This window comes from Mastacembelus armatus, chromosome 18, assembly GCF_900324485.2.
Source record: "Mastacembelus armatus chromosome 18, fMasArm1.2, whole genome shotgun sequence".
Lineage (NCBI taxonomy): Eukaryota > Metazoa > Chordata > Actinopteri > Synbranchiformes > Mastacembelidae > Mastacembelus > Mastacembelus armatus.
The window spans coordinates 4,834,629-4,860,433 of NC_046650.1; the positions used below are offsets into that span (position 1 = coordinate 4,834,629).

A 25,805-nucleotide genomic window follows, 5' to 3' on the forward strand; every position below is an offset into this window, starting at 1 on the left:
GGTGTTGGACTTTTGGTAGGGTGACAGCTTAATAAACAAAACACTAGCGGTTACTTTAGCCAGAGCTAGAAGTCCATCCCTTATGAAGTTTTTCTTTTTGGGAACATCTTTCCTGTGCAATACAACAATGGACAAAGACAAATTGTTTAGGGACAAATGTGATGAGATGTGATCTGATCTTCACCAAAGTCACAAGTTTCAACAACTATTTCTAAGGCAATAAAATATTCAGAAACTTTCATGTTCTTGTGTAACATACCCATTAAACATATTGTACAATGATGGTGGACAAAGTCATGGAAACAGTGATGTAGTAACTGGTTGAACAGTAATTGTCAGCAATAATCTTGAGGAAGCACTTCTTGTAGTTGTGGGTAAGACCTGCACAACGTTTAGGAGGAACTTTGGACCCTTCTTACCTACAGAACTGCTTCAGCTCATCCATATTCTTAAGACATGTGGTGTGAACAGTTTTCATTAGGTCTTTTATCACAGCATCTCTATGGGGTTAAGGTCTGGGCTCTAACTAGTCCACTAAAAAAGGTAGATTTTGTGAAGCACATTTACTTTGATGTTTAGAGTCATTTCTCTCCTTCATCACCAAACTTCTTCTGGGTTTCACTTGCAGACAGCCACCCTGACACTGTCCTGAGGCAGCAAAGTAGCCACAAATCATTATGCACCTTTCACCGTACTTCACTCTTTGGATTATGTTTTAATGTTGGTACCTGGTCCTCATTTGATATCACAGTGCTGTGTTTTTCCTTATACATTTGGTCCACAAGACATTTTCCCAGTAGTGCTGTGAAGTGTCAAGGTGGTCTTTGGTGTATTTCAGACATGCTGCAGTGTTTTTTTGGGAGAGAAACAACTTCCTCTCTGCTGTTCTACCATCGATACCATGCCTGTTCAATGTTTGCTGTATGCTTGACTCATGAACAGAGAAATTTATGCAGAAAATCAGGAAATTGCAAACAGTGGCATACAGCAAATTATAAACTGCTGCTAAGTACTGTGCCAAGAGACACGACTTTCTGCTCCTGCAGCCAGTTCAGTAAAGAGCTATCAATATTTTGTACTATTTATAGTTGAGACCTACCATGAAATGACCCTCACCTGTTGAGCTCTACTACACATTTGTACTGTAGGTCACTTTATACTGAAGAAGGCAACATCACCTCACTGTGCAAGTGCACAAGCCATTTTTCTGCAGCAGTTTGCTGATGTATGATGATAAACTAAAGAAGGAAATTACATTTCTACATGTACAACAACCATTTTTATTTTAAAAGTAGGTGTGAAGGTGGTGCAGCTTTTGTTGCATGTAGTTTATAGCAGAGAGCTGAAGACCATTCTTGCTGTGGCTTTCATTATGGCCTAGTATAAATAGCATTGTCAGTGCAGTGGAAAATGATGGGGGGAGGGAGGTGTGAGACTTGTTGCTTTCCCACAAACACAGCCAGGGCAGAAATCTACACCCTTGAAATGTTTTTATACACATTCACAATGTGAGGACACAACAGAGACAAGTTTTAGTTCAAAATCCAGGCAAATGTGAAAAATACAGTCTTGTGGAAATGTTTCCTACATTCTGCAGTGGATGATTTATTCTAAAGTAATTCAGTCTCACATCACACAGTGCTGTTTCTTTTCTGTCAGAGATGTGATGGGGACCTCACAACTCCTCCCTCCCTTCAGACCCTCCCTAAAATAGAAGCTTAGTTAGTTTAATGCACTTTGCTCAGATCTATCCACAGTTTACCCGTCCACTGATTACAAGTCATAGCTACTATGAAGTTACTGAATAAATGAAAACCTGGCCTTGGACTGTCAGTTATTACAACATGGCTCCACAGATGCAAACAGAAACAGTCAGTCCTGGTATGTTCAGGAAACCAGTTGCTTTTTTCAGTCGTCATGTCTGAGCTACAGTGAAATGAAATAGAATTCTGAGAGATGAGTGTAACCTGAGATTATATCTGAGTAGGTTATTGTGGATGTCTACTCTGGCAAAACAGCTTCATCAGCTTTGGAGAGAGATAGTGATGTGGCTTGTTAAGGGAGAGTAAGTTTATGTCAAATCTCTTCATATGCCAAAGTATTGTTACTGTCTTCCTTGAAAACAGGAAATGACTTGATGGTTGGTCATATTCGACGTCTCCTTGGAGTGGACTTTATATTTGACTTGGTGTTTGCCACCACAGGCTGCTGGCTTATTCTGTTGTTTTTGGAGCATTTATGTTATGTACAGAGGCTTTGCTACAAACGTTTCACTTTCATGTCAGTCGTGCTCAGACCACACTGTGCTGTCTCTTCCTGTAAGTTTCTGATGTATATCTCACTCAGCCCACACTCCACCTACTCCACCTACAGACCATTTGACTCCCCCCATGAGTCAGTTTGCCATCAGTGTCATCACTGTCCTGTCATGGCTCCTCCTCATCAAATGTCAAATACATCCTTGCTGCTCTAAGATGAAGATTAGAGGCAGACAAAACAACAGCAGTGACTTTGACCAAGAAAATAAAAGAAATATGAGCCAAAAAATTCAAACTCTTAATTTTATTAGTACATTATTACAAAAAACATAAAGCCATAACATAGAAAAGCAAATCAGCAAGATTAATATGACCAACACTTATATTCTGAGTTGCAGCTCCAGTTGCTTCATGAGTCTATCTGCAGGCCGTATAAGAAACATGAATTTCCAGTTCTGGTGTCCTGCTTCTTCTTGTCTCTGGAAGGAACCTCAGTGCTGCATAGTCCATGTATTTAGAGGCCAGAACCTGTAAGCCCCAGTACTGAGAGTCACATACTGTATCTCACTCACAATTTTTCAGAAATCACTCAAAATCTGCACTGGCACATGTTTCCAGCAAAAATGACAGAAAACAAAATGAATTTATTGCTCAGCAAGTTGAGAAATGAGTGTTTCAGCACATTGTGATTATGTTTCACATTTTTTTAGCTTGGGTTAAAAAGAAAAAGGCAGATTCTTCACCTTGTTTTTTTGAGGATGCAGCTCTTTATTCAAACCTAAGGGGCAAAAGGTTAATGTGTAAGTTAAATATCAATGAGCAAATACTTTGCTGTTGATTCGTTTGTCACAGCATGATACAATGTTCAACAGGATGTGCCACAAATTAAACTGTACCTTTCTGCTGTTTCCTGATTTTAACAGCCAGACCAGTGAACACCATCATGAAGCCACTTTTATTTTCAATTTTTTGCACCGATAAGTTTCATAGTCTCCATGTTCTTAGCTGTTTGGAAGTGTTATATCTTATCTGTTTCAGGCTTGTATCTGATGTTTGTTTTTTTTTTCTTTTGTTTTCTAGAAAATGTGATGCTGTCTTCTTAGTCAGGGCAACAATTTCCTTCTATTAGCATGAAAAACACCGTATGACTGTGAAAGTATACATGTACACTGTTTTAGTTGTAAAAAGTTAGCTTCAGCTAGTTAAACAGATGTTTGATAAATTGTCTCTATTGCTGCAGGGCTTTGTTGCACATATGGTTGATGAACACTGGGCCCATTCCAGTATAATGTAAAGTTTATATAAGGAAAGAAAATGGTCTTACCTTGTTTATTTCTGGCATTTTTTCTTCATGCATGGCTAAATGGGAAAAAACAAAAATCTGATTAGGTTATTACTTATTTCTTTTTTTGCTTTGGATTAGTCCATCACGATGAAAAGATTTACAAGAAGATATGCAACAAATTCTGCATTTCTCCTACATGTCTGAAGTTTCCTGATTTTAACAGCCAGACCAACAATGACTATAGTGAGGAGAACAGTCAGACTGCCCAGGATCACAGTGATCAGGTTTATCCTCCGATCACTCTCATCTAAAATCGAAATGATAGCTTTACACTCTGTTTTAATCTGGTGTCTTCAGATTTTGTTAATCCTGAAATGACTCACACTGTGTTAATGTCCACAATCAAATCTTCAGAGAGGGAAGGAGTAAACTTACTTTTCTTAAAATCCACCTCATCATCAGATGTTGGAGCTCACTTCATATTATCCATGACAGAATGAAGTTCTGTCTTCAGAAAGGTAAAAAAAGGAGACACAGCTGGACTTAGTTCTGTTGACCAGTCTGAGCCAGTCTGTCTGGGTTGGAGTTGTGGAAATGTTGGGACACAGCAGGGTGACTTCTTCACCAGGCTGGACCTGCACAGTCTGAGACTCAGACCCTGAGACAGAGACCCAGCCTAAAACAAACAGCACAGATAACAAGACATTTATCCCTGAGCCTATAATATAAAGTTACTGTAATATGGCAACGACAGCGATTGACTGCTGATGTGCACATTTAAATTTTGATGTGTTATTGATTACATTCCTTGGTGCTGTGATAATGTGCCAGTACTTACCGAGGCTGCAGAGAAATAAAATTGTGACCAAGGTAAAGCTCCTCATTGTGCATTTAATTGTCAGTGCCCAAATAGTTTGACTGAGCTCCTATAAAGGGAGTTAGAGGGGCGGGGAGTCTTGTGTTTGTTTCTTGACGCTCAGACTTACTGTACAAGTGCAATGACTTTGTATATGCACTTTAGCTTCAGCAGGTGTCCAGTAACATCATAGCTGAAAAGGGATCACAGTGGAAGGTCTAGTACAAGGAGACTGACATGTTTTATGATGCCATGTTTTGCCTTTGGACTGGACATTAGGCCTGTCACCTAAACGTCACTGATCACTGAAGAGATGAAATATGGTGACAGGTGAAATGAGGCCTGTGTGGACAGATGAGGACACTGTAGTTTTCCTCAAATCGAAACATGAAGCAAACATAAATGCATCATGTTGTGTCCTCTGTGCAGATTGAATGGCAGCCACCTGGACAGTTTGTGTCTGTAGTGCTTTTCCTGTAGTGCCACTGTGAGGTTGACTTTTGTAGTTTTCACTGCAAATACATTTGACGTCCCCTGCGTTGATATTGTGGCCGTGTTAACATGCTGACATCAGTGCTCAGCTCAAAGCCTTGCTGTGTCTAAGTACAGCCACAGAGAGACACAGGGCGGGGCTCTGGTAGACGACAGTTTCTGTCTCTTTTTGTCCTTCATGCTGTTGGTGCTGTTGGTCCTAAGAACACCTGTTATTGTTTTATTGCCCGACTGTGTTTAGTGAGCACCACTCAACATTAGAAACCTGACAGATGAAAGTGTGACCTGAAACTGTGTTGAAGTCATGAAGTTTGTGTAAAGTAATGACAAATGGAGATATTTAACTAAATGATATATTTAGCAACTGACATACACTCTTGTTGTATGAGAGTAGCCAGACCACTGATGCTTGTGGTCATGGCTGAAGTCTTCTGTGGTGTTCACTTTATTACAGTTTGGTTTTCAGTGCTTCCTTGACTACTTTCACACAGACCTTTGACTTTACAGGACTCAAGATGTTCACCTCAGTTGTACTCAGACCACACTGCATTGTCTCTTCCTGTCAAACAAGTGATGTGCTGTATCTCGCTCACTCCTCCCCTACAGACGGTTTCAGTCTCCCTATAAGTACATTAGATGACCCTCTGCACCTGTTGTGACTCCTCCTCCATCACACATCAAGCACATTTCTCTTCCTCTCAGGAAAAAGAAGAGACAGAGACTAGAACAGACAGAGGCAAACAGAAGCCTGATCAAACACACAGGCTGAATATGGTTCAAAGTTTATAGTTTAATTATTGTGACTCCTTCAACCTCCTACCAACATACAAAAGCATGAAAGCAGATGAGTAGGTTAAAGCATCAGTGCCATGCTGAGCTGCAGTTCCTCTTGTGTCCTGAATTTATCTGGTGGCAGCGTACACAACATTTGGCTCCAGCTGTCTCTCTGATGCAGGCCTTTGGTTTCTTTTAGGTTTTGCCTGGAAAAAGTGTCAAGTGTGATGTGTGACAAAAGATGTCAGCAAGAATGAAAGGAAAGGTGTACAAGACAGTGGTGAGACCAGCAATGTTGTCTGGTTTAGAGACAGTGGTACTGAGAAAAAGACAGGAGGCAGAGCTGGAGGTAGCAGAGCTGAAGGTGTTGAGGTTCTCTCTGGGAGTGACAAGGAAAAGCCAGATTGAGATGGTTTGGACATTTTCAGAGGAGGGACAGTGAATACATTGGTAAAAGGATGCTGAGGTTAGAGCTGCCAGGAAGGAGGCCTAGAGGAAGACCAAAGAGGAGGTTCTTGGATTTAGTGAAGGAGAACATGAGGATAGTTGGTGTGGGTGAGGAGGATACAGAGGATAGGGTTAAATGGAGGCAGATGATTCGCTGTGGCGACCCCTGAAGGGTCTGTTACTCTGTTATTCTGTTACCTAACAGCAGTCAGAGACATGGAGCTCTGTGCAGCACTCCAAGGAAATGCCTCCCCAGACCATCACTGACCCACCAGCAGATTGGTCACACTCAATGGTCCAGGCAGCATAATGTTCACCATGGCATCTCAAGACTCTGTCAGGGCCACTAATGTAGAACCTGCCAATTCTGATGTTCTCTGCTGAATACCAGTTGAGCTGTACTCTGCTGTGCTGTGAGCACAATTTGAACTATAGGATGGTGGCCCTCATGCTGTGTTTTTCTGACAGTTTGGTCAGAATCACCAGTAGCTGCTGGAGATCATTTGTGTACAGATCTCACAGTGCTACCCCTGTTCCTCCTGGCACAAGGGAACAAATACTACAACTTGTTGATTCACTTTTGTCCCCCCACTCTACCCCTTTAGCTTCTGATTGGCTGAACACACCTGATCCAGGTAATCAGCAGTGGGCAGGACAATGGCCCTCAAGTACTGGAGTTGGACAGCCCTGCTATAAATATTTTATACAGCTCTGGAGGCTTTGGATTTTCTCTGTTAGCCAGTCTTTCCTGCTTCCTTTCAGTTTTCACTTTCAGAAATGTTTGATGTGAAAGACTTCATGATATTGACTTCAGGTGTGTTCAGACCCCTGTGCTGTGTCTTTATGTCAAGAAAGTGATGCTGCAGGCCTCTGCCTAACTCTTCTAATAAGAGCATCTGGACACAATCAGAGTTATTCCTCCTCAGTCCACCACCAGTCAGACAGAAAGCACTTATGCCCCTTTTCCATTACACAGTTTTAGCACTACTCGGCTTTACTCTACTCAACTGAACTTGGTCATTATCCACTACAATTCAGTACCACCTGAACGTGGGTGGGTGGTCATAGCAATGGAGGTGCGAAGCTGAAATGCCTGCCCCTTCTCAAATGACCACAGTGGTTTTTTTGCGAGTAGCGTTAGGCATTTGTCTCATTAAACATGATTGATTGATGATGATGATAAAGATGATTTTTTTTTTCATAATTGTTTTTGGGGCAGTTTTTGCCTTTATTTGATAGGACAGTGGAGAGAGACAGGAAAATATTGGAGAGAACAAAGGAAAACATGCAGGTTATATGACGGCCAGCTCAGGAGCCAAACCGGCGTCCCCTGCATATATGGACGGGTGCAACTACCTCTACACCACCAGCAGCCCCAAAGATGATTTTTTTTAAAACAACATGAAGCTTGTCTTTCCTGTTACAGAAAAAAGTCAGACAGTCGTCACTGTTTCCTTTCAACCTATTATTTGTAAGGCTACAACAACTAATCAAGATTATCAATAAAAATTGATTATTAAAATCGTTGGCAACAAATGTATTTGATTAGTTAGGTTTAGTGGTGCAGCTGTTTGCAGCAGCTCCTGGTCACATGGTGAGCAGCTGCAGAGAGGAAAAAGGCAGAAGCGGAGAAGAGTAAAACACAAACACACACACACACACACACACACACACACACACACATCGTTATTCTGATGAGTGACACAGGTCAGAGAGTCAGCGTGAATTAAATATTTCGGTGTTAAAATATAAAGTCCGGACAATGTCACACCAGTCCAGAGATAGTTTGGACTTGTTAACACATGCAGCCAGAGCGGGATACACAACACAGACACCCGGTTGGACTGTTGTCTTACTATGTATGCCAGTTCTATTTATATAGGTCAGTAGGTCCCTACGCACCTAATAGGTGAGTTTTTTTCCCGCCATAGATCTTCATTGTCGTTATTACAAAATAAAATGAACAAAAACATACGCGCCGTTGCTATTGCGAATGTTAATTGCCATTGGCTGACTGAACCAAACTGAAACATTGATTTAGGCCGGGGGTTTGACTTCATCTCAGGCCGCTCTGACTGTGATATTGGCAGACATGCAGTGGGCTGTTGCTGTGTACTATAGTTTCTATGCACTATGGTTGCTATGGGCGCTATCACTCTTAGGCACTGCATCAAGACTGAAAGTCTCATTTGATGTGAGGGTTCAGACAGTTCGTCCACTTATCTGGGGCTGGCTGTACCTCAGGTGACAGAGTAAGTCAGCCATAATCCAAAGGTTTGGTGGTTTGATCCATCTTCACTAGTCCACACTCTGGGTTCAGTGTCCTTGGGTAGGACACTGAACCCAGAGTTGTCCCCAGTGGCCGTTCAACCTGTGTGAGCGGTTGGGTGAATGGGCAAATAGTGTAAAAGCGCTTTGAGTGCACCTGAGTGTAGAAAAGCACTCTACAAGTATAAAACATTTACCATTTATCCATCTGCTATGTTATTGCCTGCAGGCCACCAGGAATTGTCCCAGTGCTCAAGTGATGACAACCAATCACTTAGGAGCAAAGTCCAGCTTATGTCTGGTCCATGTCCCTTGGACAATTGCTTTTTTACATGCAGCTCACCAGGATAAACATCTAGCAGTGTTTTAGTGCATGTCTGAAAACATGTCACTTTGTTAGGGTTAATGTCCCACTCACTTCAAGTGTGAAATGCTAGTAAACAAGGGCCTGTTTTAATGTAACACAATTTAAGATCTGTTCAAAAGTCATCACACGTAAAAATATTAGTTTTGATTTTTTTATTACATGTGTAGCCATTTCAGTGTTTAAGGCTGATATTTTGACAATAAGAGTTTAAAAACAGACTTCTCTATATTCTTTTGTAAAAATCTTATATGAACAGCAGCTTAGTGAGGCACCAGTTCCACCCTGAGCTGCAGTTTCATTTGCCTCCTGAGTCTATCTGGTTGCAGCGTATACAACATTTGTCTCCATCTCTCTTCTTCTTGCTCTTGGACCAAAAGTCACTGTTCCATAGTTTAATTCCTCAGAATCCCGATTCTGTAAATACAGTGGGTATTTTAGGCAGTCATCTCATATAGTTTGAGAGAAAAACTAAGCAGTAAATTCACATGTTTCATCATGTTATAAAAGTAACTTGAAGCTGGAATCACCTTGCTCCGTTGTGGGTTATTTTCTTCATGATTGGCTTAGTGACAGAAATAAGACACCAGGTCAGATAATGTACATTCAGTGTAAGATCTTTGGGTACAACTTTCTGACAAGTATCTGCAAACTGACATTTCCATGGGTTTTAAATGCAAATTCTCAAATGCTAACATGATAAACTAAGAAAACGAACACTGTAACCAGGTAATCATCAGCAGGTTACCTGAATTACTTCTTGACCATCAACCACTTTAAAAAGGCACTTCCTTAGAAAGTGATACCACACTGAAACAAAAGATGTTTAAACAAGAGGAAGACAGAAGAATTTGAAGTACCTTTCTGAAGTTTCCAGATTTTAACAACCAGACCAAAAATGACCATGAAAAGGAAAACAGTCACACCACCAAGGATCACACCCATCAGCTTGGTTGTTTCATCAGACTTTTCTACAACAGAAATCATTTAGTTGGATTAAATGTTTCCTCTGATGCTTAGGACATGGCTCTGCACAATGTGAGGAAACTCACTTTGATACTTACCATCCATGTCATCATCAAATTCATTGTCCCCTTTCAATGAAATAGAGATAAATTTAGTTTGCATCTTATTTTGGCAGATTTGTATCTTCATCACATTTTTATTTTCAAGTAGGAACATTTTACATATAGGTATCAATAAATTTATGAATATATGTTTGCATCATTAGAGGAAATGACCAAGAAAAAAGGAGTAAAAAGAACAAAAGAATATACAGTAATCTTACCTTTAACGTTTAAACGTGTTACACTGAAAGTAGGACGACCATTTATATAAAATCCACAGAAATACAACCCAGAGTCTGATAAATTCACTTGTTTGATTTTGAGAAAGACTGTAGAGATGTTGGAGCTCATTTCAAATGGTCTGTTTTTAAATCCATCACAATATGAAACATAATGAGTTGTTTCGTGCATAACAGAGACACAGCCCATCTTGGTCCCATTGACCAGTCTGAACCAGAATGTCAAATCATCATATTTGGACATGTTGGGACACAGCAGGTTGACTTCTTCACCAGGTTGGACCTTCACAGTCTGAGACTCAGCAGCTGAGACTGAGATCCAGCCTGAAACAAACAGCAGAGACAAGACATTGAACAGTTTGTAACTACAATCAATGTAAACAATAGCTCTTGTTAAAAATCAGTAAGAGTGCACTAAGTAAATAAGTTTTTATATTTACTGATTAAACATAAAATAGTAATATAAGTGATAAAGTTGAGAATTCTTACTGAGGCTGCAGAGAATTGAAGCTGTTATCAAGATAAAGTTTATCATTGTGCGTATGACTGAAGGGCTGTCCATTAAAGAAGTGTGCCCCTGGAGGGATGCACATTTAACATCAAGAGGCGGGTGGTTTTTGTTTTTCGTTTTTGGGCTGTTCACTGCTGCTCAAACTGACCTCATACATTTTGCATATCTCAGTCTCAACATAGTATAGAAGTGCAGTTACAAGTCAATGTTATAATAAAAACCATAATGATGCTCTATGTTTTAGCTGCTCATGAAATAAAGTGACAAACTACTTCTAAACAGGCCACAGAGAAGCTACATAAACACAACTGAATCTTCAATTATGTGATTTAAGCAAATGTTTATGTGAATAATTTGCTCTTGTGCTGTGTTTCTGTTACATGTTCACACATCTTTAAGACTAAAACAGGTTCTACAGGTAAACAACTACTACATCAGTGTTATTGAAGGGCTCATTTACTGATGTTACCAAAATACATCCTCATCGTCTTTTTGGTAGATCCGCCCATGTGACAGTCATCAGTCTTATTCATGGTCATCTGTCAACAGTACAGATTATTTATGCCAAGGAAATATTTCAACCCAGAATCAGAAACTATGGTTAAAACAAAGCTTACATTGTTCCTCTGCTGTGTAATTTCTGTGTGACTACACTCAGGACTCAGGACTATGATGACTGAGATAAGTCTCTTCTCTTCATTTACACAAACCAAGTAATTTCTTCCTCACTCCCCAAGTCCAGTGCTGCTCACTCATTGTGCTCAGTGCTGCCACTGGTGCTTGTAGTATTACTGATTAAAATGATAGTGTCTCTTACGTAGCTTTCAGGCAGACATAGCTTTCTTGGTCATAGCAGATTGTCTGGAATCATTGTTTGCCACTTTTTGTTGGTCTCAAATCAAAGATTTTATTCTCTGCATTTTGAGGGAACTCATTTGTTTCTCCGTTACCAGCTTGAGATCTGGTGAATGTTAATAGAATTTAACATTTCTTGGTTCGATGACTTAAAATTTAACAGTTTTGGTAACATTGACATACGTTGAAGCCTTTTTGTCATCATGCACCCTCATATTTTCACAATGGTCATATCTGCTCATTTTAAAGCAGCTTTTGTAGCAGAGAGCTGAAGACCATTCTTGCTGTGGCTTTCATTATGGCCTAGTATAAATAGCATTGTCACTGTAGTGGAACATGATAAGGGGGAGGGGGGTATGAGACTTGCTGCCTTCCCACATGTGCATGCAAACACAGCCAGGGCAGAAAGCTACACCTTTGTAGTTTTTATATACACATTCACAATGTGAGGACACAACAGAGACAAGTTTTAGTTAAACATCCAGGCACATGTGAAAAATACAGTCTTGTTGAAATGTTTCCTACATTCTTCAGTGGATGATTTATTGTAAACTTTAATACAAATGTAGGTTTAACTCATTTAGTCCCACACCTAATAAGAGCTCAGTTGTGGTCACACCACACAGTGCTGTTTCTTCTCTGTCAGAGATGTGATGGGGACCTAACAACTCCTCAGACCCCCCCTAAAATAGAAGCCCATCATTTTCTTCCTGTTACACAGGAACTTAAACCTTTATTTCCTCATGATCTTTGCCTCAGTTGTGCTCACACCACATCTCTTCATGGTTTTGTTGTTTTGATGAGCCAGGAGGTGAGGTCCTGGGGGAAGATCACAGGTCTGGGAGCAGAGTGAGCTCGTGGACAGTCTGTGGTGGTACTTTGTAGTGTCAGGCGTATTGAGACCCAATGTCCCACTGGTGCTCAAATGGCTTTAGGTCAGGAGACTGTGAGGGCCAGTGTTACAACCCAGAGGTCTAGGGGAGGTAAAGGAGCAACATAGTAGCCAGGTTGTTTAAAAGCCAAGCAGACATTTATTTCCAGAACACAAGGAAATTGAGCTTCTCAAGTACAAAACTAAGAGAGTAACAGACTGGAGCTAAAACTAACACACACAAAAAAAGTGAATAATGGGGCCAGTGGCCAACAAACATCCAAGAGCACCAGAATTTGTCCTATTAAAACTAGATCCAGCACAATCAAGGCAATAAACCAAAACAAAGAAGAACACGGCCCCTTAACCCTTAAAAGGTACCACGTATAACCGGTCTCAGCTACAAGCTAAACACATGGCATTTAGAACAAAAGAGGGCAAGATGGCTGACCAGGCCAACTTACTCAGGGTCATCAACTACAGGGACACACAGATAACAAGTCATAGGAATAGCAAAACAGCTACCATGTACTACCAAAAAAAAAAAAAAAAATCACAAAGTCCAAAGAAAACCACAGCAACGAGGCAAGCTGCACATGTGGAGGTACAGCCAGCCCCGAGCACTGGGAACACAGCATTTTAAATACTGGTGTGCTGGGGTGTGTGGGTAGCCGGTTGATGGAGAGCTTGAATGGTAGGCCAATTGGGCGAGGAGGCGCGGTCCATGGGTGATGACATTGCAGCTGCTGATTCGCGGTTTCCTCAGCCAATGGCAATAATACAGAGCAGCTCCACCAATCACGGATGGGTGTTGGTCTTCCTGGATCTAAGACACACACAGCCCGGAGTCCACAGACAGAACAAGGGAAACACAAGGCAATACAGAGGGGAAGAGGAGTAGAAAGGCCGGTGGCCGTAACAGCCAGTCAATGGCATCATATCCTTCATCATCCAGGGACAGTCTACACACTCTGAACACATGAGGGTGGACACTGTCCTGCACCAGGAAGAACTCAGTGCCCATATACACATGCTATATCAGTTATATTCTATATCCACCCTGATACATGTTTGTTTTAAAAAAAAAAATTTTTACAAATGAATCTTGTCTTTCCTGTTACAGAAAAAACGTCAGACAGGTTTATACAATAATTTACCATCAAATGTGATTTGATCGTCATATAAGTTACAAAAATAGACAAGCACAATGTGTTTCAGCTAATAACACACAAACAATTCTTATTTCTCACGTCTTTATTGAACACTCCCAATAAACATTCACAGTAATGGAGTATGTGAAGATCAGTGAACCCAGAGACTAATTAGTTCAGAAAAAGCTACTGATATATTTAAAATAGACTCGAAGTGAAAGGAAGCTGGCAGTATAGTCTATATAAAAGAGTTAGGGCCACTTAGCAATTGGGTATAGAAAGCACTTTGAATACACCTACACACAAAAAATGAATTTTTTGTGTGTGAATTTTTGATTTATAAAAATATATACATTTATTAATATGAAAGGCTTTCAAAAGCATTAGTCATGAAAAATGTTTGTATAATAACAGTGTACATGTCTGAATGGAAACAATATCCTTTACAGAAAAGCTTTTCTGAGAAATGCCAACCCCTCAGCTGAACTTCTCTTTTTCTGTCTTATCTTGCTTCACTTCATGTTCTTTGTAGAACAGCTAAGGATCTCACATTCCCTCAACAATCTATGCAGCGTATGATATGCAACACATAAATACTAATACAAAGGTTTTAGGTAGAAAACATTTGTTCTGGACTTTCACTTTTTGTGTCGCTTCTTGTTGCCGATAGTTTCGTATGTGTCCTGGGCATGAGGAGTCAAACCCTGAGAGGGAGACCGGGAGAAAAGGAGAAATTCAGTGTAGGCTGTGAGAGCAGAACAGCAGTTGTTGACATGATTGTGGAAATGTTCAATTCAATCTCAATCAGCTCATCTCTATTACATCATTCAGAGTACTCACCGTATAGATGCCTTCTTCTGCATTCTGTCAGGGAGAGGAAAGAACAATATTAGATTAATGATGACAAGGACACGTACTGTCACCTGTAGCTGAGCACCACAGTGTCTGCCTTTATTGGCTGCAACAGGATGCATGCATATGAATGTGTGTATGACCACTGTGTGAAGAGGAAGGATAAAAACAAGTCATATGAGAAATGAAGACAAGCAGATCTGTGCACTTCAGAGTGTGTGTTTGGCCACAGTGGGCAAGGCTGAGCACAGTCTGTGGGTGGTAATAGGAAATAATACACTAAAACAGGCAAAGCAGTAAAACAGCAGGGTAGGGGCTAGAGCTCTTGTAATGAAGAGAAACCAACATCACTGCATGCTTTTTGTGTCCAAGACAAGAATATGTATAATGTAAAAATGACAAATGATTTTATTACAGCTGTGATTTATACTTGTCATTTCATTTTTAACAAACGTTTCTGCCATGTTGCTCAACTTCAGCAATCAAAGGAGCTCAGTGATTAATAAAGTCATGGGACTTGTGAGACACAGCAGCAGTGACACAAATGAGTCAGGAGTTTGCACAACTGGAGTCTTTTTGATGAGCCTTCTGCCGTGGCCCACACAAAGCCCAGACCATAACCCCATGAAGATGCTGGGAAGGACCTCAGGAGAACTGTTCACACCAGACAACATATAAATGTGTTTGAGCTAAAGCACTTCTGTAAAGAGGGACCCAAAAGTCCTGTTGTTCTGTCAGGCTGTTTCAAAAAGATATCAAAAAGTTGTGCTCACCTCACTTTGCTCTACAGTCTCTTCTTCATTAGCTAAGTGACAAAAACAGAATATCTGGTCAGTTAATTGATCAGAGTCTGTTAAACCAGGAGCTTTTTCATTTACAAGCACATTCAGACAAATGTAAGAGAATTTCTAGGAGCAACAAAGTGAAATATAAGAGACAGTAGCTCTGAAAAGTACCTCTCTGAAGTTTCCTGTTTTTAACAGTCAGACCAATGATGAGCACTACAAGTGAAACTGTCACACCGCCCAGGATCACACTTATCAGCTTTGATGTTCCATCAGACTCAGCTACAAGAAAGGTAATCATGTTAGACTAATTTGTCTTTTTAGTCTGGAGACCTGGTGAAAATATAAATGTAATAACTATAAAGTTCTGCAACTTAAAGGCCTAATAAGCTCCACAATAAAAGAAAAATCTTGAGCAAACTCTTACTTCTGCACTTGCTGTCTGCTTCATGTAGTCCAACACTTCCTTTTAAAGAGGTTTAGATCATTTTAGTAATGGCAGACTTAATAGTTTATTAAAATTTGTTACAGGAAAAATCCAACAAACAACAATCAAAAGAAAGAACAGACTTTAGTCTTACCTTTAACATTCAGATGTACTGTATTGAAAAGCATCTGTCCATCTATATAAAATCCACAGAAATACAGCCCAGAGTCCGATAAATCCACTCGTTTGATTTTGAGAAAGACTGCAGAGATGTTGGAGCTCATTTCAAATGTTCCACTTTGAAATCCATCACAGTATGAAACAACTTCATCAGTCCTGTAATCCGAAATGCAGCCGATCTTGGTCCCGTTGACCAGTCTGAACCAGAACGTCAAACCATCATATTTGGACATGTTGGGACACAGCAGGTTGACTTCTTCACCAGGTTGGACCTTCACAGTCTGAGACTCAGCAGCTGAGACTGAGATCCAGCCTGAAACAAACAGCAGAGACAAGACATTGAACAGTTTGTAACTACGATCAATGTAAACAATAGCTCTTATTAAAAATCAGTAAGAGTGCACTAAGTAAATAAGTTTTTATATTTACTGATTAAACATAAAATAGTAATATAAGTGATAAAGTTGAGAATTCTTACTGAGGCTGCAGAGAATTGAAGCTGTTATCAAGATAATGTTCATCATTGTGCGTATGACTGAAGGGCTGTCCATCAAAGAAGTGTGCCCCTGGAAGGATGCACATTTAACATCAAGAGGCGGGTGTTTTTTGTTTTTCGTTTTTGGGCTGCTCACTGCTGCTCAAACTGACCTCATACATTTTGCATATCTCAGTCTCAACAAGGTATAGAAGTGCAGTTACAAGTCAATGTTATAATAAAAACCATAATGATGCTCTATGTTTTAGCTGCTCATGAAATAAAGTGACAAACTCCTTCTAAACAGGCCACAGAGAAGCTACATAAACACAACTGAATCTTCAATTATGTGATTTAAGCAAATGTTTATGTGAATAATTTGCTCTTGTGCTGTGGTTCTGTTACATGTTCACACATCTTTAAGACTAAAACAGGTTCTACAGGTAAACAACTACTACATCAGTGTTATTGAAGGGCTCATTTACTGATGTTACCAAAATACATCCTCATCGTCTTTTTGGTAGATCCGCCCATGTGACAGTCATCAGTCTTATTCATGGTCATCTGTCAACAGTACAGATTATTTATGCCAAGGAAATATTTCAACCCAGAATCAGAAACTCAGAAAATATGGTTAAAACAAAGCTTACATTGTTCCTCTGCTGTGTAATTTCTGCTTGAAATTCTACCTGTGGCCTAAACACATGTTTGCATGAATGACTCTCAGGACACCTATAAGATGTAAATGCTCTCAGATCTGGTTGTACAAGTGTGTTTGTACCTCCTCTCAAGGCTAAATGCAGATGTTGATACATGCTGGAAAGATCAGTTATCAGTGCATGTGAAGTGATGAGTGGAGCAGGGCAGCGTCATCAGGAGGGCTGATATTTACAGGTATTTTTAAAAGTCGATTTAGTCTTGATTTTTAAATACTGCTGGATCTGTGATGTGTGTGGTTATGGCTGAAAACCAGTCTTCCTGTGGTTGAGACTTTTTCGATTGTTGCTTGTTGGTTAGTGTCTACACTTAGTTTTTTCTAAAACATCTGTACAAATATAGCTATAGACTGTATCTTATTTTTATGACTAATTCTAGTTTACCATTTCTTCTTAGGCATCAAAATGTCTGAAGTGTCCTGATTTTTACCTCAGCTGTGCTCAGACACTGTGGTGGACAAATCGTACGACCTCCACTGGATGTATAATGAAAGTATCTTAGAATGCCTAGTCATACTTCTGTGGTTATTTTGGTGAAAGTAAAGTAAAATTAGTGTAATGCATTACAGTTCAGAGACCGCAATATTGTAATGTAACTAATTACTTTCAAAATACAGTAACTGGTAATATATAATGTATGACATTTGGAAGTAACTTACCCAACACTGATGCTGTCAACCAAGTGATGCCTACCTGACTCACAGCTTATTGCTGATGTTACACAACCATCACTGTCCAAAAGGAAAGATGATTTTTCCTATCACTTGAACAATAAAACAGCTCATATTAACAGCATCTTATAACAGTTTGCATAAATAGTGGGATGTTCTTATAAAGTCACTTTTCATCTGGTACCAGGGACATAGCAGTAAAACGTCTGTGTGAGTATGAGCTGCATATTAGGCCTCTCTGACTCAGGACTATGATGACTGAGATAAGTCTCTTCTCTTCATCTCACAAACCAAGTAATTTCTTCCTCACTGCCCAAGTCCAGTGCTATTCACTATCATTGGGCTCAAGGCAAGGCAAGTTTATTTGTATAGCACAATTCATACACAGAGTAATTCAAAGTAAAGGCAGGGTTTACTGAAACACAGAAGACAAGTTAAAGAGTGCAGACAAAATACTTTAGAGAAAACACTTTCAGTTGTCATATGCAGAGCTAAAACGAAAAAAGTTTTTAGCTTGGACTTAAACATCTCCAGAGATGAGGCTTGTCTAACATCATCAGGAAGACTATTCCAGATTTTAGCTACATAAAACTGAAACGATGCTTCTCCATGTTTAGTCCTGAATCTGGGCACGAGCAGAAGGCCTGTCCCTAATGTTCTCAGAGTCCAAGATGGTTCATATGGCAGCAAAATGTCAGAGATGTACACACCCTGACAAAAGCCTTGTCGCCTATTTTAAAGTTGTAGGAACAGCAAATTACTTGACTTCTAGTTGATCATTTGGAATCAGAAGTGGCTTATATGAAAGGCAAAGGCCGCTAGATTTCGCTTATATTACCAAAATAAAATCTTATCATGCCATGATTTTTAATTATTTAACTAGGACAGAAAGGCCAGACATTGCTTAGACAAAAGTCTTGTCACTTAACAGAAATAATGTACAGTACAGAACATAAAGTTATGGTGCAGTGGAAAAAGAAGTAATATTGTGTATGACTCCCATGAGCTTGGAGGACTGCATCCATATGTCTCGGCAATGACTCAAATAACGTATTAAAAAAGTCATCTGGAATGGCAAAGAAAGCATTCTTGCAGGATTCCCAGAGTTCATCAAGATTCTTTGGTTTCATCTTCAATGCCTCCTCCTTCATCTTACCCCAGAAATGCTCAATAATTTTCATGTCTGGTGACTGGGCTGGCCAATCCTGGAGCACCTTCACCTTCTTCGCAAATGTAACATGATTTTTTAGTTGTCTTCTGTTTAATGCTGGTTTCTGAGCACTAATTCAGCCACTGAGACCACTGCGTGAGAGAATTCGACAAACTGTTCTTGTATATATGGGGGTTTCTGGTGACCAGTTGTTATGTAGCCTAGCTGCAGTTGAAAAAGGGCTAGCCCTGGACAGTCGAACCAACAAACGGTCCTTTCGAACAGTTGTCTGCCTGACCTGGGCCTGTCATGAACTTCACCAGTTTCTTCAAATCTTTTTCTCATCCTCTCCACTTGACGTTTAGATACATTAAAGATGTCTGCCACCTCAGCAGGAGACTTGGTCTTCAGGCTCTTGATGATCAGCACTTCGGTCTATGGTTGAATCTTTGGCATGCTGTCAGGTCAGGATGCATTTCAAATGAAGGTTGGGTGTGCTGGGATACTTCTTCTACACACCTGGGAATGTGTTAATTACAGTATTTGTCACAGGTGATGCTCTAATCTGTGATTGGTTGAATCCTTTAAAGATGGGACAAGACTTTTGCCAAAGCAAAGTCTGACCTTTCTGTCCTAATTAAATAATTAAAAATCACGGCATGATAAGATTTTATTTTGGTAAAATAAGCGTAATGTCGAGGTCTTTGCCTTTCATATAAGCCACTTCTGATTCCAAATGATCAACTAGAAGTCAAGTTATTATTTGTTGTTCCTACAACTTGGATAGGCGACAAGACTTTTGTCAGGGTGTGTACTATGGTGCCAAGCCATGAAGAGACTTATACACAAGCAAAGCTGTTTTAAAGTCTATTCTCTGAGCGACAGGAAGCCAGTGCAGAGATCTGAGAACAGGAGTAATGTGGTTGTACTTCCTGGATCTAGTCAGGACCCGAGCAGCAGCATTCTGAATGTACTGCAACTGCCTTACAGCTCATTTTGAGAGCCCCATGAGCAATTACAGTAATCTAACTTGCTAGAGATAAGTGCATGGATGAGTCTTTCCAAATCTGGTTTAGACATGATCCCTTTGATTCTGGCAATGTTTGTGAGACGGTAAAATGCTGATGATAATATAGATTTAATGTGGCTGTTAAAATTCAAGTCTGAGTCCATGATTACCCCTAGATTTCTAACCTGATTTTAAGATTTTAGAGAAAGAGACTCGAGGTGACTGCTGACACTTTTTTTTTATTTCTGTGGCCCAAAGATGATTATTTCAGTCTTGTCACTGTTTATATGGAGAAAGTTGTTTTGTATCCACATAGTGATCTGTTCAATACACTGACGCAGTGAATCGACTGGTCCATATTCACCTGCTATGAGTGATATGTAAATCTGAGTGTCATCTGCATAGTTATGGTAGGACACGTTATAGCTACATATTAGCTCGCCCAAAGGGAACATGTAAAGATTGAACAAAAGGGGTCCCAAGATGGACCCCTGGGGGACCCCACATGTCAACGCCATTGGGTCTGAGACGGAGTTACCAATTTCAATGAAGTACTTCCTGTCTTCAAGATAGGACTTAAACCATTTAAGGGCAGTACCAGAGATGCCTATCCAGTCCTCTATCCTTTGTAGCAGGATCACATGGTCCACTGTGTCAAAAGCAGCACTCAGATCCAACAGTACTAAGACAGAGACATTTGACATTCGATGATCTGTATTGTCCTTCAGTCATTCCTCCCTGTTTGTAGTCTCCCTATAAGGAAATGTGGCAGTCACTGGTGTCTTTGCTGACTCCTTCTCTATCAAACACAGATTATATTTACAGTATATGGCAAATAAACCAGACTCTAGAAAAGAGAAAATGTACTGTAATTATATAAGGTTTTCCCATTTCTGCATGAATATATAATATGTTATATTGGCTTTTGGTCTCCATGAGTGAATTTAATCACTAAGGCAGATTAATATGATAAAAGCATCAGTTCTCTTTGCTGGCTGCATAAATGACATGAGTCTCCACTTGTCTCTGTGATACAGGCCTCCTGATTCTTATTTCTGCTGAACTCAGGGCTGTGTTCTTTAGGTCATCAGAGTCCAGATCCTGTAAATAAAGAGAACACACATCAGAAGTAGCTTCATCACAGCAAAACAGGTTATGATTTTATATATTTTGAATGATAACAGTCAACAATAAAGTTGCATTCAGTTAATTTCCTCATTAATAGCAATGTTATAGAAATAATATATCTGGTTAGTTAATTGACAACGTTACTAAAAATTCAGCTCTGCACAATGTGAGAAAACTCACTTTGATACTTACCATCCATGTGATCATCAAATTCATCGTCCCCTTTCAATGAAATGGAGATACATTTTGTTTGCATCTTATTTTGGCAGATTTGTATAATAATCATATTTTGATCTAGATCAGGTACAAATGCTGAGATAATAGTCAGCAAACTTGAACCTACTGAAGTGAAGTAGGTGAACACATGAGGGTGGACACTGTCCTGCATCAGGAGGAAGTCAGTGTCCTTTGCACCACTGTAAGGTCTAACAGCTGCTCTAAGGATTTTATTCTGTTACCTGACAGCAGTCAGAGACATGGAGCTCTGTGCAGCACTCCAAGGAAATGCCTCCCCAGACCATCACTGACCCACCAGCAGATTGGTCACACTCAATGGTACAGGCAGCATAATGTTCACCATGGCATCTCAAGACTCTGTCAGGGCCACTAATGTAGAACCTGCCAATTCTGATGTTCTCTGCTGAATACCAGTTGAGCTGTACTCTGCTGTGCTGTGAGCACAGTTTGAACTATAGGATGGTGGCCCTCATGCTGTGTTTGTTTGGTCAGAATCATGGACACCAGTAGCTGCTGGAGATCATTTGTGTACAGATCTCACAGTGCTACCCCTGTTCCTCCTGGCACAAGGGAACAAATACTACAACTTGTTGATTCACTTTTGTCCCCCCACTCTACCCCTTTAGCTTCTGATTGGCTGAACACACCTGATCCAGGTAATCAGCAGTGGGCAGGACAATGGCCCTCAAGTACTGGAGTTGGACAGCCCTGCTATAAATATTTTATACAACCCTTGGAGGCTTTGGATTTTCTCTGTTAGCCAGTCTTTCCTGCTTCCTTTCAGTTGTCACTTTCAGAAATGTTTGATGTGAAAGACTTCATGATATTGACTTCAGGTGTGTTCAGACCCCTGTGCTGTGTCTTTATGTCAAGAAAGTGATGCTGCAGGCCTCTGCCTAACTCTTCTAATAAGAGCATCTGGACACAATCAGAGTTCTTCCTCCTCAGTCCACCACCAGTCAGACAGAAAGCACTTATGCCCCTTTTCCATTACACAGTTTTAGCACTACTCAGCTTTACTCTACTCAACTGAACTTGGTCATTATCCACTACAATTCAGTACCACCTGAACGTGGGTGGTCATAGCAATGGAGGTGCGAAGCTGAAATGCCTGCCCCTCCTCAAATGACCACAGTGTTTTTTTTGCGAGTAGCGTTAGGCATTTGTCTCATTAAACGTGATTGATTGATGATGATGATAAAGATGATTTTTTTTTTTCATAATTGTTTTTGGGGCAGTTTTTGCCTTTATTTGATAGGACAGTGGAGAGAAACAGGAAATTAGGGGAGAGAACAAAGGAAAACATGCAGGTTATATGACGGCCGGCTCAGGAGCCAAACCGGCGTCCCCTGCATATATGGACAGGTGCAACTACCTCTACACCACCAGCAGCCCCAAAGATGATTTTTTTAAAAAACAACATGAAGCTTGTCTTTCCTGTTACAGAAAAAAGTCAGACAGTCGTCACTGTTTCCTTTCAACCTATTATTTGTAAGGCTACAACAACTAATCAAGATTATCAATAAAAATTGATTATTAAAATCGTTGGCAATAAATGTATTTGATTAGTTAGGTTTAGTGGTGCAGCTGTTTGCAGCAGCTCCTGGTCACATGCTGAGCAACTGCAGAGAGGAAAAAGGCAGAAGCGGAGAAGAGTAAAACACACACACACACACACACACATCGTTATTCTGATGAGTGACACAGGTCAGAGAGTCAGCGTGAATTAAATATTTCGGTGTTAAAATATAAAGTCCGGACAATGTCACACCAGTCCAGAGATAGTTTGGACTTGTTAACATATGCAGCCAGAGCGGGATACACAACACAGACACCCGGTTGGACTGTTGTCTTACTATGTATGCCAGTTCTATTTATATAGGTCAGTAGGTCCCTACGCACCTAATAGGTGAGTTTTTTTCCCGCCATAGATCTTCATTGTCGTTATTACAAAATAAAATGAACAAAAACATACGCGCCGTTGCTATTGCGAATGTTAATTGCCATTGGCTGACTGAACCAAACTGAAACATTGATTCAGGCCAGGGGTTTGACTTCATCTCAGGCCGCTCTGACTGTGATATTGGCAGACATGCAGTGGGCTGTTGCTATGTACTATAGTTTCTATGCAGTATGGTTGCTATGGGCGCTATCAGTCTTAGGCACTGCATCAAGACTGAAAGTCTCATCTGATGTGAGGGTTCAGACAGTTCGTCCACTTATCTGGGGCTGGCTGTACCTCAGGTGACAGAGCAAGTCATAGACCAAAGGTCTGGTGGTTTGATCCATCTTCACTAGTCCACACTCTGGGTTCAGTGTCCTACCCAAGGACACTGAACCCAGAGTTGTCCCCAGTGGCTGTTCAACCTGTGTGAGCGGTTGGGTGAATGGGCAAATAGTGTAAAAGCGCTTTGAGTGCACCTGAGTGTAGAAAAGCACTCTACAAGTATAAAACATGTACCATTTATCCATCTGCTATGTTATTGCCTGCAGGCCACCAGGAATTGTCCCAGTGCTCAAATGATGACAACCGATCACTTAGGAGCAAAGTCCAGCTTATGTCTGGTCCATGTCCCTTGGACAATTGTTTTTTTACATGCAGCTCACCAGGATAAACATCTAGCAGTGTTTTAGTGCATGTCTGAAAACATGTCACTTTGTTAGGGTTAATGTCCCACTCACTTCAAGTGTGAAATGCTAGTAAACAAGGGCCTGTTTTAATGTAACACAATTTAAGATCTGTTCAAAAGTCATCACATGTAAAAATATTAGTTTTGATTTTTTTATTACATGTGTAGCCATTTCAGTGTTTAAGGCTGATATTTTGACAATAAGATTTTAAAAACAGACTTCTCTATATTCTTTTGTAAAAATCTTATATGAACAGCAGCTTAGTCAGGCACCAGTTCCACCCTGAGCTGCAGTTCCATTTGCCTCCTGAGTCTATCTGGTTGCAGCGTATACAACATTTGGCTCCATCTCTCTTCTTCTTGCTCTTGGACCAAAAGTCACTGTTCCGTAGTTTAATTCCTCAGAATCCCGATTCTGTAAATATAGTGGGTATTTTAGGCAGTCATCTCATATAGTTTGAGAGAAAAACTAAGCAATGACTTCACATGTTTAATCATGTTATAAAAGTAACTTGAAGCTGGAATCACCTTGCTCCGTTGTGGGTTATTTTCTTCATGATTGGCTTAGTGACAGAAATAAGACACCAGGTCAGATAATGTACATTCAGTGTAAGATCTTTGGGTACAACTTTCTGACAAGTATCTGAGAACTGACATTTCCATGGGTTTTAAATGCAAATTCTCAAATGCTAACATGATAAACTAAGAAAACGAACACTGTAACCAGGTAATCATCAGCAGGTTACCTGAATTACTTCTTGACCATCAACCACTTTAAAAAGGCACTTCCTTAGAAAGTGATACCACACTGAAACAAAAGATGTTTAAACAAGAGGAAGACAGAAGAATTTGAAGTACCTTTCTGAAGTTTCCAGATTTTAACAACCAGACCAAAAATGACCATGAAAAGGAAAACAGTCACACCACCAAGGATCACACCCATCAGCTTGGTTGTTTCATCAGACTTTTCTACAACAGAAATCATTTAGTTGGATTAAATGTTTCCTCTGATGCTTAGGACATGGCTCTGCACAATGTGAGGAAACTCACTTTGATACTTACCATCCATGTCCTCATCAAATTCATTGTCCCCTTTCAATGAAATAGAGATAAATTTAGTTTGCATCTTATTTTGGCAGATTTGTATCTTCATCACATTTTTATTTTCAAGTAGGAACATTTTACATATAGGTATCAATAAAGTGATAATTATATGTTTGCATCATTAGAGGAAATGACCAAGAAAAAAGGAGTAAAAAGAACAAAAGAATATACAGTAATCTTACCTTTAACATTTAAACGTGTTACACTGAAAGTAGGATGACCATTTATATAAAATCCACAGAAATACAGCCCAGAGTCTGATAAATTCACTTGTTTGATTTTGAGAAAGACTGTAGAGATGTTGGAGCTCATTTCAAATTTTCCACTTTGAAATCCATCACAGTATGAAACAACTGCATTAGCCGGGTACTTAACAGAGATGCAGCTGATCTTGGTCCCATTGACGAGTCTGAACCAGAATGTCAAAACATTATATTTGGACATGTTGGGACACAGCAGGTTGACTTCTTCACCAGGTTGGACCTTCACAGTCTGAGACTCAGCAGCTGAGACTGAGATCCAGCCTGAAACTAACAGCAGAGACAAGACATTTAAGAATCCATTGAAATAAAGTTAAAATGACTGAAATGCTACAGTTGTTTTGGGTGAAAGTTGACAGAGTTATAAATAAAACTCAGAGAAATCCAGTGGCAATACTTACTTAGTCTACAGAGACATATAGCTGTTAGCAAGGCAAAGTTTGCCATGGTGTGTATTACTATAGCACAGCAATGTCCGTGACTGAACTGTGCTCCAGTAAGGCTGCTTCAAATGAGGGGTTGGGCGTGTGCTTCTTTTTTAAACTGAGCACAGAAATGCTTTCAGGAAAAAAAGTGTTGATGCACAATATTATGTATGTATTCTTTAGACCATCTAACTTCTACAACAGAAGTCGCTTTTAGGAACAGATGAAATGTCTGATGTGAATTTAATGATTCAAATATTTTCTGGACTCTTCTCTGAGATCAGGTACAAATGTTGAGATAATAGTCAGCAAACTTAT

General features: G+C 40.0%; 1 protein-coding gene and 1 long non-coding RNA gene across 4 annotated transcripts; both read right to left on the reverse strand.

Annotated features, from left to right (window-relative positions):
* Window positions 1-13,945: 13,945 nt before the first annotated feature.
* On the reverse strand, window positions 13,946-21,309 carry LOC113122411 (uncharacterized). Of its 3 annotated transcripts, none has more exons than XM_026293758.1 (7): window positions 21,290-21,309; window positions 15,657-15,995; window positions 15,503-15,541; window positions 15,247-15,357; window positions 15,064-15,095; window positions 14,279-14,302; window positions 13,946-14,142 (listed from the first exon to the last, which is right to left on the reverse strand). In XM_026293758.1, exons 2-7 carry the CDS (start codon window positions 15,913-15,915, stop codon window positions 14,077-14,079), a joined length of 531 nt encoding a protein of 176 aa, XP_026149543.1. In that variant the 5' UTR covers window positions 15,916-15,995; window positions 21,290-21,309; the 3' UTR covers window positions 13,946-14,076. The 3 variants fall into 3 exon arrangements, with proteins under 3 accessions (XP_026149543.1, XP_026149534.1, XP_026149525.1); XM_026293749.1 differs by lacking the exon at window positions 21,290-21,309 and adding an exon at window positions 16,161-16,220 and having other exon boundaries at window positions 13,946-14,121; XM_026293740.1 differs by lacking the exon at window positions 21,290-21,309 and adding an exon at window positions 16,161-16,220.
* Window positions 21,310-23,999: 2,690 nt separating this feature from the next.
* Window positions 24,000-24,668, reverse strand: LOC113122592 (uncharacterized). Its single transcript, XR_003294879.1, has 3 exons — window positions 24,557-24,668; window positions 24,227-24,261; window positions 24,000-24,113 (listed from the first exon to the last, which is right to left on the reverse strand). It is a non-coding gene; the product is annotated as an uncharacterized LOC113122592 (long non-coding RNA).
* Window positions 24,669-25,805: the final 1,137 nt, after the last annotated feature.

Excerpts from the sequence above, each read along its gene's own strand:
- LOC113122411 (XM_026293740.1), bottom strand. The coding sequence starts at position 16,206 with ATGATGAACATTATCTTGATAACAGCTTCAATTCTCTGCAGCCTCA. Across the intron at positions 15,096-15,246 it reads AAACAGGAAACTTCAGAGAG|CTAATGAAGAAGAGACTGTA; the intron begins GTACTTTTCAGA and ends TTTGTCACTTAG. Across the intron at positions 14,303-15,063 it reads AGACTGTAGAGCAAAGTGAG|AATGCAGAAGAAGGCATCTA; the intron begins GTGAGCACAACT and ends TCTCCCTGACAG.